Source organism: Bufo gargarizans, chromosome 6 (genome assembly GCF_014858855.1).
Source record: "Bufo gargarizans isolate SCDJY-AF-19 chromosome 6, ASM1485885v1, whole genome shotgun sequence".
Classification (NCBI taxonomy): Eukaryota; Metazoa; Chordata; class Amphibia; order Anura; family Bufonidae; genus Bufo; species Bufo gargarizans.
In genome coordinates, this window is record NC_058085.1 from 362,818,690 (window position 1) to 362,844,133 (window position 25,444).

Below are 25,444 nucleotides of genomic sequence, written 5' to 3' on the forward strand. Positions count from 1 at the left end.
CTGGACAATATTCACATGCGGAGCAGCGTAGAACTATGAATCTTCTGTTTAGGGAGTCAGACTAATTATTACTAGAGAGCCCCTTTAAGCTGCACCATCCATCAGATTTTATAACACTTACACTTATCAATGAATCTCATTCACAAATCTCAAGGGAGAAGAAAAATATAAATGCTTTCTTCCAGAAACAGTGACACATCTGTCCACAGGTTGGAGGTGGCATTACAGCTCGGTCCCATTCACTTCAATGGAGTGGAACTGCAGTACCAGACACAACCCATAGACGGAAGTGGCGCTGTTTTAGGAGAAAAAGCAGATATTTTTTCTTTTTATCATAGACAACTCCTTTAATTTGCTACTCGTCCTTTAAATAAAGACACACAAAAACCAGAAAAACATGCAGATCACAGGGTATTGCAACCATAAAAAATAAAAATAAAAAATAAATACGTTCAGAAGTATCAGAATTATTATTTTTTATTAAAGTTCACATAATTGCGTCGCCTTTTTCCGGGGACACAATCCACTCAGTGTTATCCAGCCTGGGGTAATGTCAGCGCAGCCCGTGTCCTGCCCAACAATGTGTGTGGGGCAGACTCCGATCGTTCTGGGGGTGAAGATGAATAGATGGAGGGAGGGGGTTGGGGGAAATTACATGAGGTTTTGGGCAGTTTTGGTCCCGTTCATCATTTCTTGCCTTTATGGGTTATGAGACTGTCGCTGCAAAGAGAGAAAAAAAAAAAAGTGCGAGAGTCAGGAAAATGAAAGAATTACAGCAAAAACCTATTATACAGCAGGGCTGTGGGGTCGGGGGACCAAAGTTCTGACTCAGACGCCTACATAGATGGCGAATAATATTAGTAATATTTCCTGTAGTAAAGTGGCGACGTCGGACATGTTCTCACTGTCATGTAAGTAATCAGGAACTTAGATAGAACTGAAACCATATTTATTGCAAAGCAATTTCTGACATTTCTGTAAGTAAATATATAATGCACTGTTAATATAAGACACTGTTACACACTTAATAATTGTAAGATCTATGAATTTGTCCTCAGAAGACGTTAGGAACGCTATAAATGTATGTCCTGGAAATGCAGAGAAGCCTAAATGGGAAAGAACCATGTAAGAAGTGGAGCTGCTCTATCCAGTGCTGCCATGGAGGGGCTGTCCGTCACAGGGGCCCATAGTTTCTGCTATGGAAAGATTCATACTTACCTGCAGCTACGGCCCGGCGCACCGGCCTCCGCGTGTCTTCCTGTCCCCGGCTTGTTTACTTGGTCTTTGGCACGGGCGTGACCATGCGCTCCTCTACAGCCCAGGATTTGGATTCAGCAAGACGGGTCCACAAGAGGCTGCAGCAGAGCAGATGATCACGCCTGTGCTGGGGATGAATTAAACAAGCCGTGGACCGGAAGATTGACACAAGATAGCCGGTGTACAGGACCGGGACCGAAGATAGCAGGCAAGTATGAACCTTTCCATAGCAGAGGCAGGCTGCGGGCACCTGTGAAAAGTTACTTATTCTCAGACAACCCCTTTATTGTGGTCTTCCTGTTTTTCCAGCTGTTCTGAGAGGACTACAGGGATGCCCAGAAGTGAACTTTCTCCTCTGGTCTTTATTGCTGAGCATGTGCAGCACAGTTTCTGGCATTGTAACTAAGGGCTTTGGAGCAGCATGAAGATACCCAATATAAAAGGGACAGGAGAGGGGAGACCGGATTCTCTACCATCACTAGAACTTGCTGCTTATCACTGTGTATAGTATTAGGGACAGGGGAGAACAAAGGAGAGGTGAGAACTGATTATCTATCATCACTAGAACACCCAGCTTATCACTGTATAGTATAAGGACAGGAGAGAACACAGGAGAGGTGAGGACTGATTATCTATCATCACTAGAACACCCAGCTTATCACTGTATAGTATAAGGACAGGAGAGGTGAGGACTGATTATCTATCACCACTAGAACAACCTGCTTATCACTGTTTATAGTATAAGGACAGGAAAGAACACAAGGGAGGGGAGAACTGATTTTTCAATCATCACTAGAACGCCCTGTTTATCACTTATTATAGTATAAGGACAGGAGAGGACAGCTGATTATCTATCACCACTAGAACACCCAGCTTATCACAGTTTATAGTATAAGGACAGGAAAGAACACAGCAGAGGTGAGAACTGATTATCACTAGAACACCCTGCTATTACTGTTTATAGTATAAGGATAGGAGAGAACAAAGTGATAAGCTGGGTGTTCTATTAGTGATAGATAATCAGTTCTCACCGCCTCTGTGTTCTCTCCTGTCCTTATACTATAAACTGTGATAATCTGGGTGTTCTAGTAGTGATAGATAATCAGTTCTTACCTCTCATGTGTTCTTATCACTGTATGTACTGTAAGGATAGGAGAGCAGAGTGTTCTAGTGGTGATAGATTATCAGTTCTCACCTCTTCTGTTTATAGTATAAGGACAGGAGAGAACACAGATGAGGTGAGAACTGATTATCCATCACCACTAGAACACTCTGCTTATCACTGTATGTACTGTAAGGACAGGAGAGAACACAGGAGAGGACAGAACTGATTATCTATCACCACTAGAACACCCAGCTTATCACTTATTATGATAAACAAGGGTCTCATAAAAAATGGTTAACATTTCTAAACTTTTCTAAATTCCTATGAGAATAAAATTACACAATATAATTAATTTTTCTTAAAGGGTCACTGACTTCACAAACCTTTTGAGATATCAGAGAGACATATGAAAAGTTTATATAGCTGGGGGTCTAAGCGCCGATACCCCCACGATCCATAGAACGAGGAGAGAGAAGCGCACACATAGTCTGCTCGCTCTCTTTGCTGCTGGAGATGGAATCGAGGCGGGCTTATAGACTTCTATGGAGCCCGTCTCATGCTGTGAGGAGAGAGAGCAGACAATGTGTGCACTTCTCTCCTCGTTCTATGGATCGGTGGGGGTCTCAGCGCTCAGACCCCCACTGATCTAAAACTTTTGAAGTCTATTCGTTCGGATCTTCGTTTTTAATGCTATTTCTGTACAGCATCAAAATGTATTGGCTCTGTGTAGGCAAAGTTAGTATTGCCTTAAGTCACGCAAGACTTCAGTGAATTACTTTTAACATAGGAATCCAAAGTGGGCTTTAGTACTGGCAGGTACCTCGTTACCAAAGCCCACTTCGGTATTCCTATCTGTGTCTTTAAAAACATTTTAACATCCGAGGTGGGCTTTGGTAACGAGGTAACTGCCAGTACTAAAGCCCACTTTGGATTCCTATGTTAAAATGTTTTTAAAGACGCAGATAGGAATACTGAAGTAATTCACCGAAGTCTCGCTCAACATTAATTCTGCTGACACAGAGCCAATACATTTTAACGCTGTATGGAAACCGCATTAGAAACAAAAAAGGTTTTGAACTAATCGACTTGGGATTTATGATCCGAAGCTCGATTCGCTTAAGCCTGATCAAGAGTTTTGTGAACAGCTAGTAACCCTTTAAGCTGGAGTCAGTACATTTCTACTGACTCCACAGCCCTGTTATACAGTGCCTTGCAAAAGTATTCAACCCCTCTTAATGTGCCCTGAAAGTAAAGGTCAATCCGAGTCACTTCTAATCGACAAATCTTTTGGAGTTTTTCAAGAGGTTGAATACTTTTGCAAGGCACTGTACACGGCATAATGTCACATCATACGTGCTACATGGTGCTTCCAGTCTGTCATCCAATTGGGGCTCATTACTGGCAGCACCTGCCCAGCCTGAACTGGCTGATAACAGGGAACAAACTGAATTCCACAGTTCAACAATAAACGGGGACTTACCTCCCTCTGCAGGGTTCACATCATCCCAGGTAAGAACAGCAAAAAACAAAAAAAACAAAAAGAAAAAACAAAACATAAATCAGTGTATGCAATAAAAACCAAAATGATCAACACATGAGTGTCCAGCGGTTCACATACGTTCCGACATGTAATGTATATAACCGATTGAGGACTTTATATACACAAGGTGGTCAGACACACTGGCCTGGCGGCCATCTTGTGCATGTTTTCCTCGGATTGCTGACCTCTCCAGCTCAGAGCACTGATTTTGTGATTCTTTAAAGAGTCCCTGTACTTTCACACAATTTTATTTCATTTAATAGAGAATGGCGTAACTTGCCCATTTCCCCCCCTCCTTATCTGCTCTGGAGCTGAAAACATACATAGTGGGAAGGAAGGGAAATGTCGTCAACAGCAGTACGTTGTTGGCAGACTTCACAGAAGGGAGACGCCCCCTGCTTCTTAGTGAAATGCATGTAGCTGTGCAACTGATACAGGGAATGTGGCTGAAAAATACTTACGGGGAGCCCCTGTTCCTTAACCCTGGGTTCACACCTGAGCATTTCTGAGACGTGTGTTTTACGCGCGTATTTGTAGCGCGTTTTTTGCAATAGTAAACGCGCGTTTAACGCGCGTTTGTGTGATTGACTGCAGTGTTGTCCAATGAGTCTATGGCCAAAACGCGCGACAAACGCCCAAAAAAAAAGCTCAAGAACGTGTTTGTGTCGGGCGTTTTACAGCGCGTTCAAACGCGCTGTAAAATGCTCAAGTGTGAACCAGGGCCCTAGGGAAGCATTGGTTTTCACGTGTTGAGCGTTTTACAGCGCAACGCTCAGGTGTGAACTTAGGGTTACAGTTATGATTGTATAAATAAGCGGAGTCATTATGCAAACTTTATTTTGAAAGCTCAGGTAAGCTTTAAGCAGCTCCAACCTACAGAGCTTTCACCATATTCTCATACATTTATAGGAAACCTGTCACCATGATTTTGCGCATAGAGCTGGGGACATGGGCTGCTAGATGGCCACTAGCACATCTGCAATACCCAGGTCCCATAGCTCTCTGCGCTTGTATGGAGTTAAAAAACAGTTTTGAGTGATATGCAAATGCGCAGTGTCGGCATGCGCAGTGTCGGCATCATGTTCATTCCCTGTGCTGGCATCAGCACAGGGAACGAACTGCGCATGCGCTAGCTCGCGCATCGCGAGATTTCGGCGCTCCAGCTCTGTGACGTCAGCCAGCAAGGAGGAGATTCGGAGGACGCGGGGCGGTGCTGGGCTCCTTTCCGCTTGACTCATCTCCGGATACAGGACTCATATCAGGTAATTTGCATATCACTTAAAACTGTTTTTTAACTCAATAAAAGCGCAGAGAGTTATGGGACTGGGTACTGCAGATGTGCTAGCGGCCATCTAGCAGCCCATGTCCCCAGCTCTATGCGCAAAATCCTGGTGACAGGTTTCTTTTAACAAAGATTTGGTGAACATCATGGAGAACCATGAAACGATACAACAAGAGATTGATCGTTTTTGGGATACCAATTATAATTCAACCAAAATGCAGGTAGTGTGGGATACCTTTAAGGCCTTTATGAGGGGAATCTTAGTTAGCAATATTGCCAACCTGAGGAAGGGGTATGGTGTAGATGAGAATTTTTCTCTCTAGCGGCCTCAGCTACACAATCCTTTTATACGAACAAGACAGAAGACACTAGGAGAACTATGCAGAAGACTACTCCGACTTTTTGTTGGGGAAGGCTCAACAGAGGCTATTCTTTAAGGGTCAAAATTATTTTATAGAGTCCGGGCGTCCTGGGAAATTGCTATCTATAGTGATTTCTAATCAAGAAAGATAAAAAAAATAAAAATAAATATATATATATATATATATATATATATATATATATATATATATATATATATATATATATATATATATATATATATATATATATATATATATTATAGATAATTTCCGACTAACTAATGGTAAAAGAGTTAATGGACAGAACCCTTTTTGGATTATTTTTCAGATCTATATAAAGCAGATAGTTATATCACGGATTAAATGATGGATTCCTATTTGGATGCCATCACCTTTCCAGTAAATTACTCTCGCCCAAAAGGAAGCACTTGAGGTTGATTTTTCCATCCAGGAACTCGAATGGGCAATTAAAGCAAGTTCTGGTAATCCTCCCCCGGAGCAGACGGACTCCTATACGAATTTTATTGTAAATATAGGGAAGCCATTCTTCCTAGGGTTTTGCTGAATCGCTGGAGGATGAGAACTTGTCAGAATCAATGACAGAAGATGTAATAACATTAATTCTTAAAAAAGGCAAGGACCCCTCAGATTTGGGATCATATCTATTAAATACGGATGTGAAGCTTCGGTCAAGGATTCTGGCTACAAGGCTTTTCAGGGTCATCCCTTCTATTATTCACCCAGATCAGAATGGCTTTATCCCAAATACGGGCACTCATCATAATCTCCATCGGCTCTTCACTAATATTCAGTCTCCTAGAGGGACCTCTCGTTCCATCCGGTCACTGGATGCCTCTAAGGCCTTTGACAGGGTGGAGCGGGGATTCCTCTGGAAGGTCTTGGCTTGGATGGGTTTTGGAGACAGACTTATTGATATGATTAAACTATTCTATAGATCTCCTACAGCAAGGCTGAATGTCGATGGGATTTTGACATCTAGCCTCGATTTGAATAGGGGCACTCGGCCGGGCTGCCCACTATCTCCATTACCTACTTGATATTTATACCGAGCCTCTGGCTTTGGCCGTTAGACAGAATGATAAAATCAAAGGGTTTGGACTACACGGAATGGAAGATTGTGTCTCCCTATATGCGGATGATGTCTCATTCTTCATAGACTATACAGAAACAACTCTTCCAAGACTTATCCGAATGGTTAACTTTTTCGGTGGGGTCTCTGGCCTAGATATAAATTGGTCAAAAAACATTCTTATGCCACTGGATTTTCTAAAATCTATTTTTAAACACAATAAAAGCACACAGCCCTATGGGACAGGTATATTGCAGACATGCTAGCGGCGATCTAGCCGTGCATGTCCGCAGCTCTATAGGCTAAAACGAGGTGACAGAATCCCTCTAATCCGATTCCACTTATGACGAAATTAAGGTAAAAAATTGGGATTTGGTTGCGGCTTCCTTTATCTAGAGCTGATAGAGTGTCCCTGGTTAAAGGGAGTCTTTCACCTAATCTGAGCGTTTTAGACCGCTCAGATCAGGTTATAGACTCTTTAACCCTCATTACGATCATACCTTTGTCTTATGTGTCCCTCGTCCAGATAATAAAAATAATACTTTTTAAACTTATGCAAATTACCTTCTGAAGGTGCCCAGGGGCGGCGTTACTGGGCGATGTGCCCAGAAAAACACACCTCCAGCCGGCGGACGTCACGAGCGGCACCAGAGGACGGCGGGCTGGGAACTTGCCTGCACCTGCGCACTGCTCTGCCCATTATGGGCAGATGAACAGCTTTTCATATTGCGCATGCGCCGGCCAACTAAAGACAGCCGGCCGGCGCATGCGCAATATGAAAGGATGTTCCTCTGCCCATAATGGGCAGAGCAGTGCGCAGGTGCGGGCCAGTTCCCAGCCCGCCGTCCTCTGGTGCCGCTCGTGACGTCCGCCGGCTGGAGGTGTGTTTTTCTGGGCACATCGCCCAGTAACGCCGCCCCTGGGCACCTTCAGAAGGTAATTTGCATAAGTTTAAAAAGTATTATTTTCATTATCTGGGCGAGGTACACATAAGAGACGGGTATGATCGTAATGAGGGTTAAAGAGTCTATAACCTGATCTGAGCGGTCTAAAACGCTCAGATTAGGTGAAAGACTCCCTTTAAGATGGGGATTCTACCCCGGCTCCTTTATGTTCTTAGGAACACACCCATATGGATAGAGGATAAATATTTTAAACTCGGAGAGAATTATTAATGATTTAGTCTGGGGAAGGAAGCGAGTAAGGCTCAAATTGGAACATCTGTATAAACCACTGGAGCAGGGGGGTTTGAATCTCCCCTACTTCAAGGGTTACTTCAGTGCCGCCCAGCTATGGTTGTGTCGTACATTCCTATCGACTTCAGTAAGGAGTTCTTCGTACAATAATATATTTACTCTTCTAGAATCTGGAAAATTGACCAAATCGGGAGCCGGACTATAAAGAGGCTACAAAACTATTGTCAAGAACTTGGGCCACTATTAGATTATGGTTGGGGGTAAAAGGGTCACTTTTATTTACTCCTCTTTGGCACAATTTCCACTTACAGGTCCTAGGTGGTATAGCCGAGGATCAGTTTTGGCAAAAGTATAGGATCTTATATATTACACAGGTGGTGAAGAACAGAGAGATATTGTCGTTCTTCGATTTAGCACAGAGAGTAGGTAACTTATCGTGGGTTAGATATTTTCAGCTGCGATCGGCACTTTCTAGTTTGAAGGATAAATCACTGTTAGAAATAGATAGTTGTTCTTTTTTTAAATGAGTTGATCGGGAAGTTAGAATTGAGACTGAAGATTGCAAATATTTATAAAGTGTTTCTTAAGGCACAATCACCAGGACAAAGGGCCTGGGAGGTTGACTGTCCAAGTATTCAATTAGAGGGATGGGGGGGGGTATATTTTTAAATTTAGGTTTATTATCTCATAAGTTTAATCACATTTTGGTACAGTTTAATATTCTTCACGGACTATATGGCTCAGTAAATGTGGGCGAAGAGATAGCTCCAAGTGCCCGCGGTCGGATACCTCGGTTCGGATCATTTACAGATGTTTTGGTCTTGTCCAGAACTTAAAAGAATATTGGAACGGTATTAATAATTTTCTTATCTATAAACTGAAATTACGGATACTATTCTTGGCCAGTCTTTTGGTCATTCAAATGTGGTTCTCACGACATACTCCAGATGTGAATACTTGGATAAACTTGGTCAATAAGGTAAAAAAAAAAAGTTCAAGGTGATTGCTTAGGGGAAAGAAAAATGTAATAATATTGAGTTTAGACTTTGTATTAAGATTTGATTTGTATTTTTTTTACTTTTATAAAGATATTAAATTAATAATAAAATAAAAAAATAAAAATATCATTTGGTAAACTGTGCACCTTTCATACTAAGGCTACTTTCACACTTGCGTTTTTGCTGGATCCGGTTGTATTATCTTTAACATAGCCAAGACGGATCAGTCATGAATTCCATTGAAAGTCAATGGGGGAAGGATCAGTTTTCTATTGTGGCAGAGAAAACGGATCCATCCCCATTGACTTGCATTGTGGGTCATGCCGGATCCGTCTTGCTCCGCATCCCAGGACGGAAAGCAAAATACAACAGGTTACAGTTTGGGGGACAAAACTGAAGCTTTTTTTCCGGTATTGAGCCCCTATGACGGATCTCAATACCGGAAAACTTAAACGCTAGTGTGACAGTACCCTAAGACATTTTACCGCACCTGGTGAAGGCATCATCCTGGAGGTTGAGGAACAGGTTGTCAGCGTTCAGGTATATGCGGTTCTGGGATCCAGCGATCTGAAAAAAGAAAATTTAAATTTACCTCAGAGCAAATGGTTCCCCAATTCAACGTGGTGGAGCATAGTGGTATGGTCCACCAACAGAAAGCAGGCACATTGTTATCTTCCTCCTCCAAAAAAAAGACCATAACCCCACAACGCACATGACCCATACAGAGCTCTGTCCCTCATATCTCATGTATATCAGCCCCTCTACAAGGCTATTTTGGGTTGTGGTCTCCAGCTATATATTCTACTCACCGTCTTTGCTATGCTCTGTGCCGCCCGGATCCGCCTCAGTTTCAAGTAGCCGGGGTTTTTACTGAGAGCATCACCAATGTAATAGCTGGTCAAGGAAAAGTGAACACACAGGACGGCGGCCATGATAAATATCCCCTCCATATCCATGATACTTAAATGTAATGCCCCCAACAGAAGCCCCCCCCACCGTCATCAGTTACAGTGTCTATGGGAGGAGATGCCACGTTTGGCTGGGAAGGATATCATCTTGGCAGCTGTAGCTTCTCCCTCGGCCTGGACAATCTTGTGTTTCTGGTCCTGCTTGGCTTTCTCCACCAAAAACTGAGCTCGCTGTGCCTCCTGCTGAGCTGTGAGAACAGAAATGATCAGATTGTGGAAAAATTCTTTACCAGGTTTATAGCTTCGACTTTCTGATCTAAAGCTCCAAATCCTCTGCAAAGACTAGAAATATTAACATAATCCCTTCCTGCGGCCACCACCAGGGGGAGCTCACTGCAGATGGATTTTCGAGGTCTATCCACGTGCAGTGAGCTCCCTCTAGTGGTGGCTGCAGGCAGTCAGAATTTTCCTACCCGTGTAAAGAGGAGCAGGGGATTTGGAGCTCAGTAACAGAAAACTGATGAAAATGATATAATGGAGACCCAGCACAGAATTCTGGACATATTTACAGGCGATAGGTGGAGATGGAGGAGAAGGTGCGGATTTCACTTACCAACTTGCTTGGACTCGACGGCCGCCGTGTATTCTCTGCTGAAGCTCAGTTCAGTGATCGCAACGTCATCCAAGATCAGACTGAAATCCCTTGCTCGTTCTGTCAGCTCCCGACGGATCAAGAGAGAGACCTGAGAGGGCAGAAAACACGTAAGGAACCAGCGATACATACGGGAGAAGGAGGAGAACGCTTCATGTAACACACCAGGCACAGAGCAAAGTGTGTATCCTTCAAATACTTCCCCACCTTCTGTCATTGGGTATTTGCACTACTTTCCCTGCAGACATTACAGGGGTCCTCCAACAATTTAAAGGGGTCATCTCGCTGATGGCCGTGGCTCCTTGAATTCCTGGCAATCAGTCGCGGGGTGTGGGGAGGTTTGGCTGATGGTACTACAGAGCACCCATTGAAATGAATGGGAGAACATTTAAAGAGTCTATGCCAGCATGATCAACCATATTAAACCAGCCTGGTAGGGTTGATCGTGCTGATTAAAATGATACCTTTCTTTTGATCTGTATGTTCAACAGCTGCAGAGATATTTGCATTTTATTTATATGCAGATGAGCACATTGGAGCACCAAGGGGAGGGCTGAATCCTCGGAGCACTGCTTTTGTAACACCCCTGTGCTCTACTACCCACTCCCCAGCTTTGCCACAAAGTACCCGACAACCTCCTCCTCACGTGTCCTCCTTGATACCTGTATGACATGTCCCAATATGCCAGCCCCCCCCCGAATCCCCATCTCCCGCTCAGATGTGGGGGGCGTTACCTGGGCTCTCTGTGTGATGAGCTGGGAGGCATTGAATTTGGCCACCACACTCTTCAACACCTCATTAACAATGGAGGGCAGGACTCTCTCTTCGTAATCCAGGCCGAGCCGCTGGTACAACTGGGGGAGCTCAGCGGCGAGAGGGCGAGACAGGACACGGAGGGTGATGTTCACCATCTGCAGATCTGGGAAAGAAGAGCGCAGCAGCTGCAGCATTATAACCTGCACAGAACGCAGACCAGCACTGCGCAAACATTGCTGCACAACGTATGCTAGATGCAGCTAAACAACATGGTACACGCTGAAGCCAGACATAACAATGGGTGATATTTAGAATGATTTGCACCATGTGTTACTCCAATCACTTCCAGAGCTGCATTCAAAATTCCACTGAGAGCTATATGAAATGCCAGATCACAGTGCAAAGAGGAAATCCTATCTCACATACATATACAAGTCAGGGTTTCTCAACTCTGGTCAATACTAAGGAAATCCTGAAAACATGACCGGTAGGTGGGTCCCGAGGACCGAAGTTGAGAAACCCTGCTATAAGTCAATGTTCAACCCTTTATAATAAGCCTTGAGACATGACTGATATTAAATAAGCCAGCACCTCATCTGCAGACAGCTGTTTTGAGGTAATTGCCCCTCATCAGTGCAGAGCAGAGAGTACTGGCTTAACTGGGTGAGAGGCTAAGGCCTCTTTCACACTTGCGTTGTCCGGATCCGGCGTGTACTCCATTTGCCGGAATTACACGCCGGATCCGGAAAAACGCAAGTGTACTGAAAGCATTTGAAGACGGATCCGTCTTCAAAATGCTTTCAGTGTTACTATGGCAGCCAGGACGCTATTAAAGTCCTGGTTGCCATAGTAGGAGCGGGGGAGCGGTATACTTACAGTCCGTGCGGCTCCCGGGGGGCTCCAGAATGACGTCAGAGCGCCCCATGCGCATGGATGACGTGCCATGCAATCACGTCATCCATGCGCCTGGGGCGCCCTGACGTCACTCTGGAGCGCCCCGGGAGCCGCACGGATGGTAAGTATGCTGCTCCCCCGCTCCCCGCTACACTTTACCATGGCTGCCAGGACTTTAGCGTCCCGGCAGCCATGGTAACCATTCAGAAAAAGCTAAACGTCGTATCCGGCAATGCGCCGAAACAACGTTTAGCCTAAGGCCGAAACCGGATCAATGCCTTTCAATGGGCATTCATTCCGGATCCGGCCTTGCGGCAAGTGTTCAGTTTTTTTGGCCGGAGCAAAAAGCGCAGCATGCTGAGGTATTATCTCCGGCCAAAAAACGTTCCGTTCCGGAACTGAAGACATCCTGAACGGATTTCTCTCCATTCAGAATGCATTAGGATAAAACTGATCAGGATTCTTCCGGCATAGAGCCCCGACGCCGGAACTCTATGCCGGAAGACAATAACGCAGGTGTGAAAGAGCCCTAAGGTAGGACCCCCCCCCCTTCCCAAATCCTGACTTAGCCTCTCACCCAGTTAAGCCAGTACTCTCTGTTCTGCACTGATGAGGGACAATCACCTTGAAACAGCTGGCTGCAGATAAGATGCTGGCTTATTTATTATCCAAGACATGTCTCAAGGCCTATTATAAAGGGTTGAACATTGACTTCTAGGATAGCTGCCTTACATCTGGGGGCCTCAGAGGCAGAGCTTGTTGAGAGCTCATTTGCATCACTTTTCTTCCCAGAATTCCAGAGGAGCACATATGGCCTATAAGTCTCCTCACACCGACTAAGGCGCTCTACACCGGGACTGTTCCAAGAGGTAGTGGCCCGACTGTTCTCCTGCAGCGAAGGTCAGATCCCTGTATAGAGGTTAAATGGTGAAAACCAGGGGACCACCAGGACAACGCCCTTAACAAGCCTGTTAGTTGGTACAGTGGATCTCCACTGTTCGATAGTTATAGCCTGTATTTTTGCCAGGTGGTATTGGAAACAGTCAGCAAACCTGTCGCCAGTTGAGTTCTTATAAGGCACTGGGTGAGGGGAGATCTAGTTATTGCTTCCTCTCTCAGTTTGTGGTACTGTCTATGTCGTGAAGCTTACACTTCTCAGATGACCACAGCAGGTTGTGTGAAGACACCAAACAAGCAGGGAACGCTGGGAGAGTCACACACATTATGGCATAATCCAGCAAAGTGGGGACATTACTGAGGGGTACACTGTTCTAGGTTCTCACCTTTGGACCCAGTAGGGGAGGAGATTTTTCGGGGTTTTGCTCTGATATCATAGATAATTGGATACTGGAACCAGGGAATCCTGCAAATACAAGACACATTACAAAGAGATACAGGACGAGGAGGAAACAGTCAGCAATACCATGGCACTCCAGCCTTATTACTGCTGCTATGCAAGAAGAGAGCATCAACAAGCGCTATAATATTTCATGACAGGTCCTCCAGCGTGGAAGACCTGTCACCAGATTACTGCTGCGCCCCCACCATCTGCAGGAAAAGTTCCACTAAACCGGCATGGCTACTTACCCGGGGCAATTCAGCCTGACAGCTACCTGGTGGGCATCATTAACAGATACGACTAAGGCTAAGTTCACATATCTAATGTGAGCGCCGGCAGAGAAACAGACTGGAAGGGGGAGGGGGGGTGCTCTTCTTCGCAAAAATAGATGAGTGAATCAGAGACCCACAGTAGTGAACGGAGGGGGTCATGCTCGCACGGCTGTTCTTCCTTCGCTTTGGAGGCCCCTTTCTGGAGACAGGACAGGTGGGACCCGCATTTATCTGAAATGTGTGCCACGTGCTAGCGAGATGAGATAAACCCTTTAATGTGCAGTCCTATGTAAAAGCAGCATACCGAGGACAGATCCGTATTCCCAGGAGCCAAATTGGTGATCAGCTTCTAGGAGCGCTGAAGAAATACACCGGACATATAGTTTATAAGTGGTGCAGTTCCCCCCATGCCTCAGTCAACCCCTCAGGGCTACCAGGAGGACCTGTCCACATACTATGCTGCTCTTACATAGGACTGAACATTACGATGACAGATCCACCATATTGCGAGCTGCAATGCCCTCACCAGGCGCGTGGAGAGGCAGGGGTTAATGGGGAGGAATCTGCTCCTGTCAGGTCTCAGATCTTCCTCCTTCTGGTCACAGCAAGAGCACAGATTTCGGATTCAGAATTTACGCTGCGGATTTCACCTTCTGCAATCTGTGGCAAATCCGCACGATTTGGGGACTGAGGCGGTGGCCTAGACCAGTGTTTCCCAACTAGTGTGCCTCCAGCTGTTGCAAAACTACAACTCCCAGCATGCCCGGACAGCATTTGGCTGTGCGGGCATGCTGGGAGTTGTAGTTTTGTAACAGCTGGAGGCACACTGGTTGGGAAACACTGGCCTAGACTCTCTCTATATAGTGATGTCTGCCCCAGAAATCTTGCGGCCGAGGCTGGTGATCACAGCTACATGAGGGGCCATCACTTACAAAACCCTGGAGAATCCCTTTAACTGCTGCAGGCTTGATCGGAGCACAGAGAGTTAAAGGGGTTGACCAGGGATATCCAACCTGAGGCTCTCCAGCTGTTGTAAAACTACAACTCCCACCATGCCCTGCAGTCTGGGCATGCTGGGAATTGTAGTTTTGCAACAGCTGGAGAGCCTCAGGTTGGCCATCCCTGTAGTAGAGCGTTCCCGCCGCGGGCGTCGGACTGATATGCCATCACTTACAAAACCCTGGACAACCCCTTTAACTGCCGGCATCAGAGTTTCCTCCAATCCTGGCAGGTCCTTCCACCAGTGATCACAGGGCCACGATGGAAGGGAGTAACACGGCCTGGGCTGCACTCATACACATATGGGGGTCATTTATGAAACTGGTTTAGTTGCCCATAGCAACCACAGCTCCTTTGGAAAATGAAAAGTGGAATCTAATTGGTTGCTATGGGCAACTAAGCCAGTTCTACTTTACACCAGTGTGATAAAGGACCCCATACTTCTGTATAAGAGCCGTATACACAAAACGGTAGCAATTATTTTAATAAAAGACGATTTGCAAAGTTTTATTTCTTATTTTAGATGCACTGAAAAGAAGCAAAATTGTTGCAAAACTCTACACGCCCTTAGTGCGCTGGGAACTATGGGAAACATAAGGATTTCATTGACTGAACGCCTGTGGATTCAGTTTATCTCATGATGCTTTACGGCCCCTGGTAGCATTTCCAGCGAGATATCGATGCATATCTGGACCCTAGGAAAGCTGGGTGGAAAGGTGAGAAATTGGCAGCACCACTGCTAGATGTCAACCCTACCTGAAGTGAAGCCCCTCTGAGAAGATTTTGTCCTGCTGCACTCCGCCGATCCGGTTGAAGAAGATGGCTCGCTGACCGCCCTCCACTGAGGAGAGAGAGGGGGTGAGAACTGCGACTGTTCCGGGGGTAGGAGGCTTCTAGGGGACACTTACCTGTAAAGACAGACTCCTTCACGGCATAGGCCACAGCGCCGGCACCCAGCAGCAGCTTCAGACCCGTCCCCAGACCCCGGGGCCCAGCGGGCAGACGACCAGCAAAGTCCTTCAGGTTCTGAGCCATGATCTGCCGAGAAGAAAAAAAATAAAAAATTACCAGCACGATTATGAGAAGTTACAAACTTTCTAACGTACAGATCTCTGCTGGCTGTCAGTGAATAAAAAATTGTTTATTGTAAAAACGTTGCTCTTTACATGGGAGAGCTCTGATACACTGCAGCAATTCCTGCACCGATAAGGACGGGGTTTTCAGCTTCAGCCTCTGCATGTAACTATTCACTGACGGCAAGCAGAGCTCTTGTAAGCAATGAGGGGATTGAAACACAAAGTATATTAGAAAGTCTATTTAATTACACAGGGACACTGGCATCAACGGCCTGATTGGCACAATATGTGATTGGTGGTGACCTGCCGGGACCCCCTCCTAACATCAAAAATGGCCGGGCCGCTCAGCGTCTACACCCCCCCTTTATGGTAAAACATCCGTGTGATGACGGGGCCAGAGGATTACATCAGACTGGAGAACGGCAAACACACAGCTCCCCCCCCCGAACCTACCCAACCTTCACCCCTAAGACCCACCTCAGCCCATCCTAAACCTTTACCCCCTGACCACCCAAATCCTCACCCCCCACATCCAACCCTCATCTGACTCCTTTTGCTTCCTTACCCCAACCCAATGTCCGACACTAACCCTTACCCCCTGACCTCCAATGTCCAAACCTTAACCCCCAAACCCCCATCACCAACCCTAACCCCCCACATCCAATGCTAACCTTTACCCCCTGTCCTCGCCCACAATCCAACACTGAACTTCAATCCTCATCACAGAACGTTTACCCCAACTCCATCCATTACCCCCCCAACATCCATCGCTAACCTTTACCCCCTGACCCCCACATCCATCGCTAACCTTTACCCCCTGACCCCCACATCCATCGCTAACCTTTACCCCCTGACCCCCACATCCATCGCTAACCTTTACCCCCTGACCCCCACATCCATCGCTAACCTTTACCCCCTGACCCCCACATCCATCGCTAACCTTTACCCCCTGACCCCCGCATCCATCGCTAACCTTTACCCCCTGACCCCCGCATCCATCGCTAACCTTTACCCCCTGACCCCCACATCCAACACTGAACTTCAATCCTCATGACCGAACGTTTCCCCCAACTCCATCCATTAACCCCCTCTTGTCCAATCCTAACCTTTACTCCCTGACCTCCCCACATCTGACCCTGAACGGCACCAACACTGAAGGACATGCGATTTTCTAAAGAAAAAAAACTAACAAACAACCGCATACGACAAAAAACGCACGCAATGGTGCATGCGATCATTCACATGACATCCGGCCGCCCGTCACTACGGTGCTCATGCTCACATACATGTAGACTGGCCCCCACGTCCTTACCCTTCTTCTTCTCTTTCACGTGTCCCCTCCTGTATGTCAGCCCCGGCAGTAGAAGGACACCGGAAACGCGCACCCACCTGTCAGCTCCGGGCAGCCGCTTCTCACCCTGCACTATAGTTCCGCTAGTTCCGCGTCACGTGATTCGCCTGCCAATCACAACATGGCGCCCGCACCGGAAGCTGCTCTCTCGCCATCCACGGCCCCAGCAAACATGGCGGCGCGCAGGGGACCCACGAGTGTAAATCACACAGAGGAAGAGGAGCCGCAAATAAAGCGACGGAAAGACAAGAGGCTGATCGTGTTACTGGAGGGGGCCAGCCTGGAGACCGTGCGGGTAATCAATGTGGAGAACTAGAAGTATCAGCATGGCCCCGGCTGCTCATGGCTGGGGGATGCTGTGGGAAGGGTCTGAGCCTGGAGTAGTTACCATGTGTGGTCTTTACAGTGATTATAGAACTCCGCATCTGTAGAACCCCCACAATCAGCAAAATGGTTTGACCCATTTATCTTTAGAATTTATGTGTGTATCTGCGTGGCACGTTCCATTGTAGTCATTGGGGGGGCGGGTGATAGACAGCTGAGCAATGTCTCTGGCAGTGGTCTCCGACTTATGGCTTTCCAGCTGTTGCAGAACTAGGGTATGTAGGGCATGCTGGTAGTTGTAGTTTTGCTGCAGCTGATAGTCCACGGTTTGAGCCTCACTGGTCATGGGCGGCAGGTTTGGGGTACTGGCTCCACTTGAAGATAAGTCGTCCACTGTGGTAAGTGACAGGTCTTAGGACTCGGTTTGATAAATCCATTTCCTGTTCCAGGTTGGGAAAACATACGAATTATTAAACTGTGACCAACATAAAAACATCCTGGTGAAGAATGGGCGAGACCCTGGCGAGGTGCGGCCGGACATCACCCATCAGGTAGGTTGTCACCGGCTTCAAGGCGATCTCCACTCGTCTCCTGTTATAGGCCGCTGCTCCGGCCCCTGCAGGGAGGCACATGCAGCTGACCCCGGGGGCCCTGGTGGCTGTTTTTAGCTACTTTTTATGCGTCTTTAGGTTGTAGTGGCTGCGATGTTTAACCCCTTTGGTGACTTCCAATGTATGTGCGGCTCAGGATCTGGTCTTGATATGCAGGGGCCGCAGGCCGCCTTATACAAGTGACTCTGATCCCAGCAGGTTAACCCCTCAGATACCCTGGTCAGTAGTGACCATTAGCACCTGAGCAGGTCGATGGAGGAGCAATGGCTGTGTGTGCTGAGAGGTGGTCATGGCAGCTGGGGGCCTACTGAAGACCCCCCAGACCTGTAGTAAGACTTTCCCCTTAAAGGGGTTTTCCCTTCTCAGACAATGGGGGCATCTTGCTGGGATATGATAGGTGTGGGTCCCACCTCTGTAACAATAACCAATGTGATATACAAATGTAGCAGCAATGGGCAATTACAACAAGATATCAAATAGCAGTAATGGCTAAAATCCAGCCATAAAAAAACCGCAATAGTATTGAGTGTTCCTCCTACATACGGCAGGGAGTGTGGGAGTATGGCTAACAGCAGCACTAATAGAAATCCATCAAGGGGAAACCGCAAAAGTCCTTGCATATAAAGATCTTCCTATGTTCCGGATCCACTCCTGGCTCACTGTGCTAGCGCATGCTTATGGGTCACCAGTCTTTTCAAATATAACAGGAGAGACCAGCAGGTACAATGCGGTAAGCACTCGCGGTGGCGTCCCACCAACTTATAGTTGCTGATTCAATGTTGCCTTAATCTGGTTGTTTCACCTTTCTGAATGCGGACTCGGTGATCTGCGGTAGAGCGAATATCAGCTGACTGTGTCCAGTATCGGGGATGTAGCCCCTTCCGCGTATGGGCTACACCTTGCACCGGCATGCTGGTAAAGATTTGAATTAAGTTTCTGAAACAAAAAGCTCCGGCGATGTTTGGCTTCACTGAGCGCAGAACCCGCTGATGATACTGGACACACAGTCGGCTGATATTCACTCTACCGCAGATCACGAGTCCGCATTCAGAAAGGTGAAACGACCAGATTAAGGCAACATTGAATCAGCAACTATAAGTTGGTGGGACGCCACCGCGAGTGCTTACCGCATTGTACCTGCTGGTCTCTCCTGTTATATTTGAAAAGACTGGTGACCCATAAGCATGCGCTAGCACAGTGAGCCAGGAGTGGATCCGGAACATAGGAAGATCTTTATATGCAAGGACTTTTGCGGTTTCCCCTTGATGGATTTCTATTAGTGCTGCTGTTAGCCATACTCCCCCACTCCCTGCCGTATGTAGGAGGAACATTGGTTGTTTAAACGCACAATCTCAATACTATTGCGTTTTTTTAACCATTACTGCTATTTGATATCTTGTTGTAATTGCCCATTGCTGCTACATTTGTATATCACATTGGTTATTGTTGCTACTTATTATGCTGTTATATCACAATAGATATTTTTAGACAATTGATTTTATATGTATATCAAATAAATATCTCGCTTTTTGGCTACATATACAGAGTGCCGGGTCTATCTTTCCATTTTCACTATATATACACATGTTGCTGATGGACGTGGCTGTGGATCACATTAACATCCATGGATTTCTTTTGAGGTGATTGCAGTGTGTTGTGTAATTCCCCATCGGGGTGTGGATACGGGATGCTGCACACCTCTTTGGTGTATATTGGATGTTTGCGTGTCACAGTACGAACCTGGTACCCGATAAGTGCCCATCAGCCTTGTGGGGATACACGATAGTCCAGACGTATATATGCCCTTTGCTTCTCTGTATAACTTTTTCCATCCTGCCCTTTCTCTCCATATTTTATATAATAAAGTGATATGAATTTGGATATATTCTCTCCACTGGCTTCTTTGTTATGACATTGTGTGTTTCTCCAGGTGGAACGTTGTGCTGTCAGCTATAGACAGAGGTTTTTTGTAGGTTAATAACAAAAGGTCTTGGTCTTCTGAAGCCTTAAGATGTCACTTCAACTGACCTGGGCCATACAGACTAGATAGCTGCTCCTCCAGGATTGTCTACAGCAGGGGTCAGCAACGTCCGGCACTCCAACTCCCAACATGCTCCATTCACTTCTGAAGTTCTGACAAAAGCCAAGCAAGTGTGCATGTTGGGAGTCGTCGTTTCACCGCAGCTGGAGTGCCGGACGTTGCTGGTCTAAAGGCACGAGGGGACGGTGCCTAGGAGTAAAATCCCCTTTATATCTGTCTGTGCGGGCTCTGCCTGGTGTATGTAATGCCGAGCGTGTCGTCCCCTCCACAGAGTTTGCTGATGTTGTTGGACAGCCCTCTGAACCGGGCCGGATTGTTACAAGTCTATATCCACACACAGAGGAACGTTCTCATTGAGATCAACCCACAGACCCGCATCCCCCGAACCTTCCCCCGATTCTGTGGTCTGATGGGTAAGTAGCCGTTTACACGCTGGGGCTGCATGAACCTTAGAGGGGCTGTCGCAGGATAGGTCATGTGGGGGTCTGCCCATTGTAAGGAGCTAGGGGTCTCAGAGTCCGCTCCTAGAAGGCAGAGGGTGGTGCACATGTCGGTCCGGCGCTTCATTCTCTTCTGTGGCCCCGTAGAATGAACGGGTCGACATGTGCCCTGGGGTTCCATTCAGAGAGGCGACTCAAGAACTCCTGGCTCTCAGGATGGCGGGGGGACCCTCCTGTACAACCCGCCCTACGGTGTATCTCCACTATCCTGTGCACGCTTTTTGTGGCCTCCTTACAGAACGCACAATGTACAGACTTCATTCCGTTCTCTCTCTTCTTTAGTACAACTGCTGCATAAGCTGAGCGTCAGAGCTGCCGATGGACCCCAGAAACTTTTAAAGGTGAGAGCCCACCCCAAAAAAAAGTGTTTGCATTGAAATAACATTTTTAAAAATCCTGAAAAGTTTATCAAATCTTGTAGTTCATCGGCCCATCATGAAAACGGTCATTGTCCAGGAGGTGCTTGCAGAGCAGCCCCCGGTTTATGGTTCAGAGATGGTGGTCCTGAGCTGCTGCAGAACCCCTCCATGATGACCACATACCCTAACACAGTGGCATGCCTTCAATAAAGGCAGACCATGTGACCACTATAGGGCCTGGGGAGGAGAGAGGAGTCTGCCATTGATCATCTTTGCTGCGTCTGTTCAGAGATGAAAAAAATTGCATTTTTACAAAGTAGCCACTAGGGGGAGCTCAGTGCAAAAGCATTATAATAGCTTCCTATGCACTGAGCTCCCCCTAGTGGTAGTTGCAGGGAATCGCCTTTTTAATATGTGAAGCTGGAGAATTTATCAATGTATTTAAGTCTACTTTCGCACTGGCGTTTTGGTTTCCGTTTGTCATATCCGTTTCAGGGCTCTCACAAGCGGTCCAAAACGGATCAGTTTTGCCCTAATGCATTCTGAACGGAAAAGGATCCGCTCAGAATGCCTCAGTTTGCCTCCGTTCCGTCTCCATTCCACTTTGAAGGAGGAAACCAAAACGCTGCTTGCATCGTTTTGGTGTCCGTCTGACAACTAAGCCAAACGGATCCGTCCTGGCACACAATGTAAGTCAATGGGGACGGATCCGTTTTCTCTGGCACAATAGAAAACGGATCCGTCTCCCAATAACTTTCAATGGAGTTCATGATGGATCCGCCTTGGCTATGTTACAGATAATACAAACGGATCCGTTCATGACGGATGCATGCGGTTGTATTATTGTAACAGATACCATGTGAAAAAAATAAAACGCCAAAAAAGCCACGTGCATTTTATGGAACGTCAGGCCCATAATAGAACAGTCCTATCCTGTTTTTTGGGGGGACAAGGTGATAAAAGAAATGGCGAATCACGCAGTTTTTATTTTTTTCTGTTACGGTGTTCATAGGAGATTTTTATTTTTTTTTTATATTTTAAGTTTGGACTTTTCGGACGCGATATGTAATGTTTATTTATTGTTTATATATTTTAGATGTAAAATTGGGAAAAGGGGGTGATTTTTTATTTTATTTTATTTTTTTTACTTTTTTTACTTTGTGTTTAATAACAATTTCCTCCCTTAGGGGCTAGAACCCGGGATCTTTTAATCCCTTGTCTAGAGATCTATTAGGGTGAATAGGACCTCACACTCTCCCTGCTGCCCTCTGCTTTGTGCACACAGCGACAGAGAAATTACCATGGCAGCCAGGGCTTCAGTAGCGTCCTGGCTGCCATGGTAACCGATCGGAGCCCCGCGATTACACTGCTTGGGCTCTGATCGGAACTGCCACTGCACCACCAATGAAGGGGGAGGGGGGACCCTGTGGACACTGCCGCAACTGAGGGGTTAACTGCCGCTGATCGCAGCTCCCTGTCATCGAGGTTGGGTGCCGGCTATGTGATTCTCATTGGTGGCACAGTGGCCACAGCCCCTCCTCTTCCCCTCTCTCTCCTCATTGGTGGCAGCGGCACAGCGGGGAGGGAGGGATACTTTCTGCTCCACTGTGCTTCTGAGGGAACATGGCGCGCGGTGAGAGCAGTGCGCGCCATGTTCTGTGATACTAGGCTGCGCAGTTGCACAGCCTAGTAACGGTAAAAGGCAAATCCCGGTATCGAATCGATACTGGTACAAAAGTTTTGATTGGGTATTGATAATTCGATACCTGGTGCAACCCTAGTATGGACAGGAGTGCTTTTCGGGAGACTCTTGGATTGTGCTGCTTGTTTCTCTCATCCTGGACAGGGGAGATTCCGGATGTTTGGGAAACTGTTCTACAAGGTGGACAGGTGATAATTAGGGACGAGCGAAACCGTGGAAGTTCGGGTTCGGCCGACCTTCAGTTCAAAGTTTGGGTTTGGGACCTGAACTTGTCCCTGAACCCCATTAAAGTCAATGGGGACCCGAACTTCACTTTATTATTTTCCGTTATAACATGGTTAGAGCTGAAAATAATAGCATTCTTAAGACAGAATGCAAAAGAATATGGCCACTTAGGGGTAAAGAACAAAACAAAAACCACTCGCCTCATCCACGTGATCGCGCTGCCGCAGTCTCTTCTATCTTCTTTCTGCAGGACCTGCCAAAGGACTTGCGATGATGTCACCGCCCTCACCATGTAGCGACATCATCGCAAGTCCTTTGGCAGGTCCTGCAGAAAGAAGATAGAAGAGACTGCGGCAGCGCGATCAAGTGGATGAGGCGAGTCAAAAAAAATAAAAAAATTTAATTTTATTTTTACCCCTAAATGGCCATATTCTTTTGCATTCTGTCTTAAGAATGTTTGTTTGTTTTTTATTTTCAGCTATAACGGAAAATAATAAAATCTCCCGCACACCGTCCCCCAAACCCGGATTTCAGTGGAAAAAGGTCCGGGCCTGGGTACCCGAACTCACAAAGTTCGGGTTCGCTCATCCCTGGTGATAATGTCTGATTGCTGGGATCACTAAAATAGGGAAACCGAACCCCCTGTTCCTCCTCGCTGCGCGGCCGTAGTGAGCAGGAGAGTAATTGGGCGGAGACCGTGCCGGCACCGCGCCGCTCCAATCAGTGTCTGTGGGCCCGATAGAGACCGCTGAGTACAGCGCTGCACTTCTGGTTGTGGCTGTGCCCGGTACTGCAGCTCAGAGCATACATTTTTTAATATTTTTTTATCTCCAGGTTATTAAGAATCCAATAACGGATCACCTTCCTGCTGGGTGCTTGAAGGTCGGCACCTCCTTTCAGGGTGAGAGCGTTCCTTGCGTTCGAGATCTTGTCGCCACCGACCAGCCAATGATGATCGTAATCGGAGCGTTTGCACATGGCTCGGTGAGTCGTCAGTCATTAGGATACATGACCGATGGGGTTGCAGCAAGGAGTGCGCGCGGCAGCAAAATGAGCATTCACCAATCAGAAAGTGTAATGGATATAAGTAATCAAAAGTGGACCTTCCCAGTCCACTCCAGGGGTCCCCTGATGGAATAGAGGGCCATAGATTGCACCAAATCCTCCAGAACATTTGCTGCCCTCCTCCTGCCCCCTCTATTTACTTCTCTCTTGGGGTCTATGTGATTTGGACAATCATGCAACAAAACTGAAGACCACCAGGTGGCGCTGTGTGTAGACGTCCCTCAATACGATTAAATAAATTTGACTATATTCACCCAATGAATCGTGCTCCTGGAGCGTTTGCCTGCCCATGAATGGGGAGCGGTAGAGGAGATGGTGGACACTGGACTGGCTGGGAGTTGTTGTCCTCCAGTCTTATTTCACTTCTTCCTTGCAATACATTGCAGTTTTTCTTTTTACTTGCAGGTTAATGTAGATTTCACGGAGCGCAGCGTGTCCATCAGTCAGTATCCTCTGTCCGCAGCCCTGACCTGTGCGAAGATCTGCACTGCTTTCGAAGAAGTCTGGGGGGTGGTATGAAGACCCCGGAAACTTCCTGCTGCTTCCTTATTCCAAACTCCCTGTGTTCTCTGTATTGTATTTCACTTATCGAACCCTTTATATGTAATTACTGTATATGTCTTTTAAATTAAAAATTAAGAAAAAAAAATCCTAAAATGTGAGATGGGAATATTTTCAGACCAGAGATTTAAAAGAAAAAAGTGTAGAAATGTAACACTTTATTACCTGTGACTCTCCAGCTGCTGTTACATTACTTATCCTGTACTGATCCTGAGTTACATCCTGTATTATACTCCAGAGCTGCACTCACTATTCTGCTGGTGCAGTCACTGTGTACATACAGTACAGACCAAAAGTTTGGACACACCTTCTCATTCAAAGAGTTTTCTTTATTCTCATGACTATGGAAATGGTAGATTCACACTGAAGGCATCAAAACTATGAATTAACACATGTGGAATTATATACATAACCAAAAAGTGTGAAACAACTGAAAATATGTCATATTCTAGGTTCTTCAAAGTAGCCACCTTTTGCTTTGATTACTGCTTTGCACACTCTTGGCATTCTCTTGATGAGCTTCAAGAGGTAGTCACCTGAAATGGTCTTCACTTCACAGGTGTGCCCTGTCAGGTTTAATAAGTGGGATTTCTTACCTTATAAATGGGGTTGGGACCATCTGTTGCATTGTGGAGAAGTCAGGTGGATACACAGCTGATAGTCCTACTGAATAGACTGTTAGAATTTGTATTATGGCAAGAAAAAAGCAGCTAAGTAAAGAAAAACGAGTGGCCATCATTACTTTAAGAAATGAAGGTCAGTCAGTCTGAAAAATTGGGAAAACGTTGAAAGTGTCCCCAAGTGCAGTCACAAAAACCATAAAGTGCTACAAAGAAACTGGCTCACATGCGGACCGCCCCAGGAAAGGAAGACCACGAGTCACCTCTGCTGCGGAGGATAAGTTCATCCGAGTCACCAGCCTCAGAAATCGCAGGTTAACAGCAGCTCAGATTAGAGACCAGGTCAATGCCACACAGAG

General features: G+C 46.4%; 2 protein-coding genes across 2 annotated transcripts; one reads left to right on the forward strand and one right to left on the reverse strand.

Annotated features, from left to right (window-relative positions):
* Window positions 1-459: 459 nt before the first annotated feature.
* PHB2 (prohibitin 2) lies at window positions 460-17,166 on the reverse strand. The gene is made up of 11 exons (XM_044297403.1): window positions 17,039-17,166; window positions 15,559-15,688; window positions 15,407-15,491; window positions 13,324-13,403; window positions 11,125-11,309; window positions 10,352-10,481; window positions 9,883-9,986; window positions 9,640-9,717; window positions 9,321-9,397; window positions 3,843-3,848; window positions 460-720 (listed from the first exon to the last, which is right to left on the reverse strand). The coding sequence occupies exons 2-11, from the start codon at window positions 15,683-15,685 to the stop codon at window positions 687-689; spliced, it is 906 nt and encodes a 301-aa protein (XP_044153338.1). The 5' UTR covers window positions 15,686-15,688; window positions 17,039-17,166; the 3' UTR covers window positions 460-686.
* Window positions 17,167-17,216: 50 nt separating this feature from the next.
* Window positions 17,217-24,548, forward strand: EMG1 (EMG1 N1-specific pseudouridine methyltransferase). The gene is made up of 6 exons (XM_044297404.1): window positions 17,217-17,372; window positions 17,851-17,952; window positions 20,325-20,466; window positions 20,836-20,894; window positions 23,674-23,823; window positions 24,310-24,548. The coding sequence occupies exons 1-6, from the start codon at window positions 17,250-17,252 to the stop codon at window positions 24,421-24,423; spliced, it is 690 nt and encodes a 229-aa protein (XP_044153339.1). The 5' UTR covers window positions 17,217-17,249; the 3' UTR covers window positions 24,424-24,548.
* The last annotated feature ends 896 nt before the right edge of the window (window positions 24,549-25,444 follow it).

Excerpts from the sequence above, each read along its gene's own strand:
- PHB2 (XM_044297403.1), bottom strand. The coding sequence starts at position 15,685 with ATGGCTCAGAACCTGAAGGACTTTGCTGGTCGTCTGCCCGCTGGGCCC. Across the intron at positions 15,492-15,558 it reads GAAGGAGTCTGTCTTTACAG|TGGAGGGCGGTCAGCGAGCC; the intron begins GTAAGTGTCCCC and ends CTCTCTCCTCAG. Across the intron at positions 9,987-10,351 it reads CGTCGAGTCCAAGCAAGTTG|CTCAGCAGGAGGCACAGCGA; the intron begins GTAAGTGAAATC and ends CTGTTCTCACAG.
- EMG1 (XM_044297404.1), top strand. The coding sequence starts at position 17,250 with ATGGCGGCGCGCAGGGGACCCACGAGTGTAAATCACACAGAGGAAGAG. Across the intron at positions 17,953-20,324 it reads GGCCGGACATCACCCATCAG|AGTTTGCTGATGTTGTTGGA; the intron begins GTAGGTTGTCAC and ends TCCCCTCCACAG. Across the intron at positions 23,824-24,309 it reads GAGCGTTTGCACATGGCTCG|GTTAATGTAGATTTCACGGA; the intron begins GTGAGTCGTCAG and ends TTTTACTTGCAG.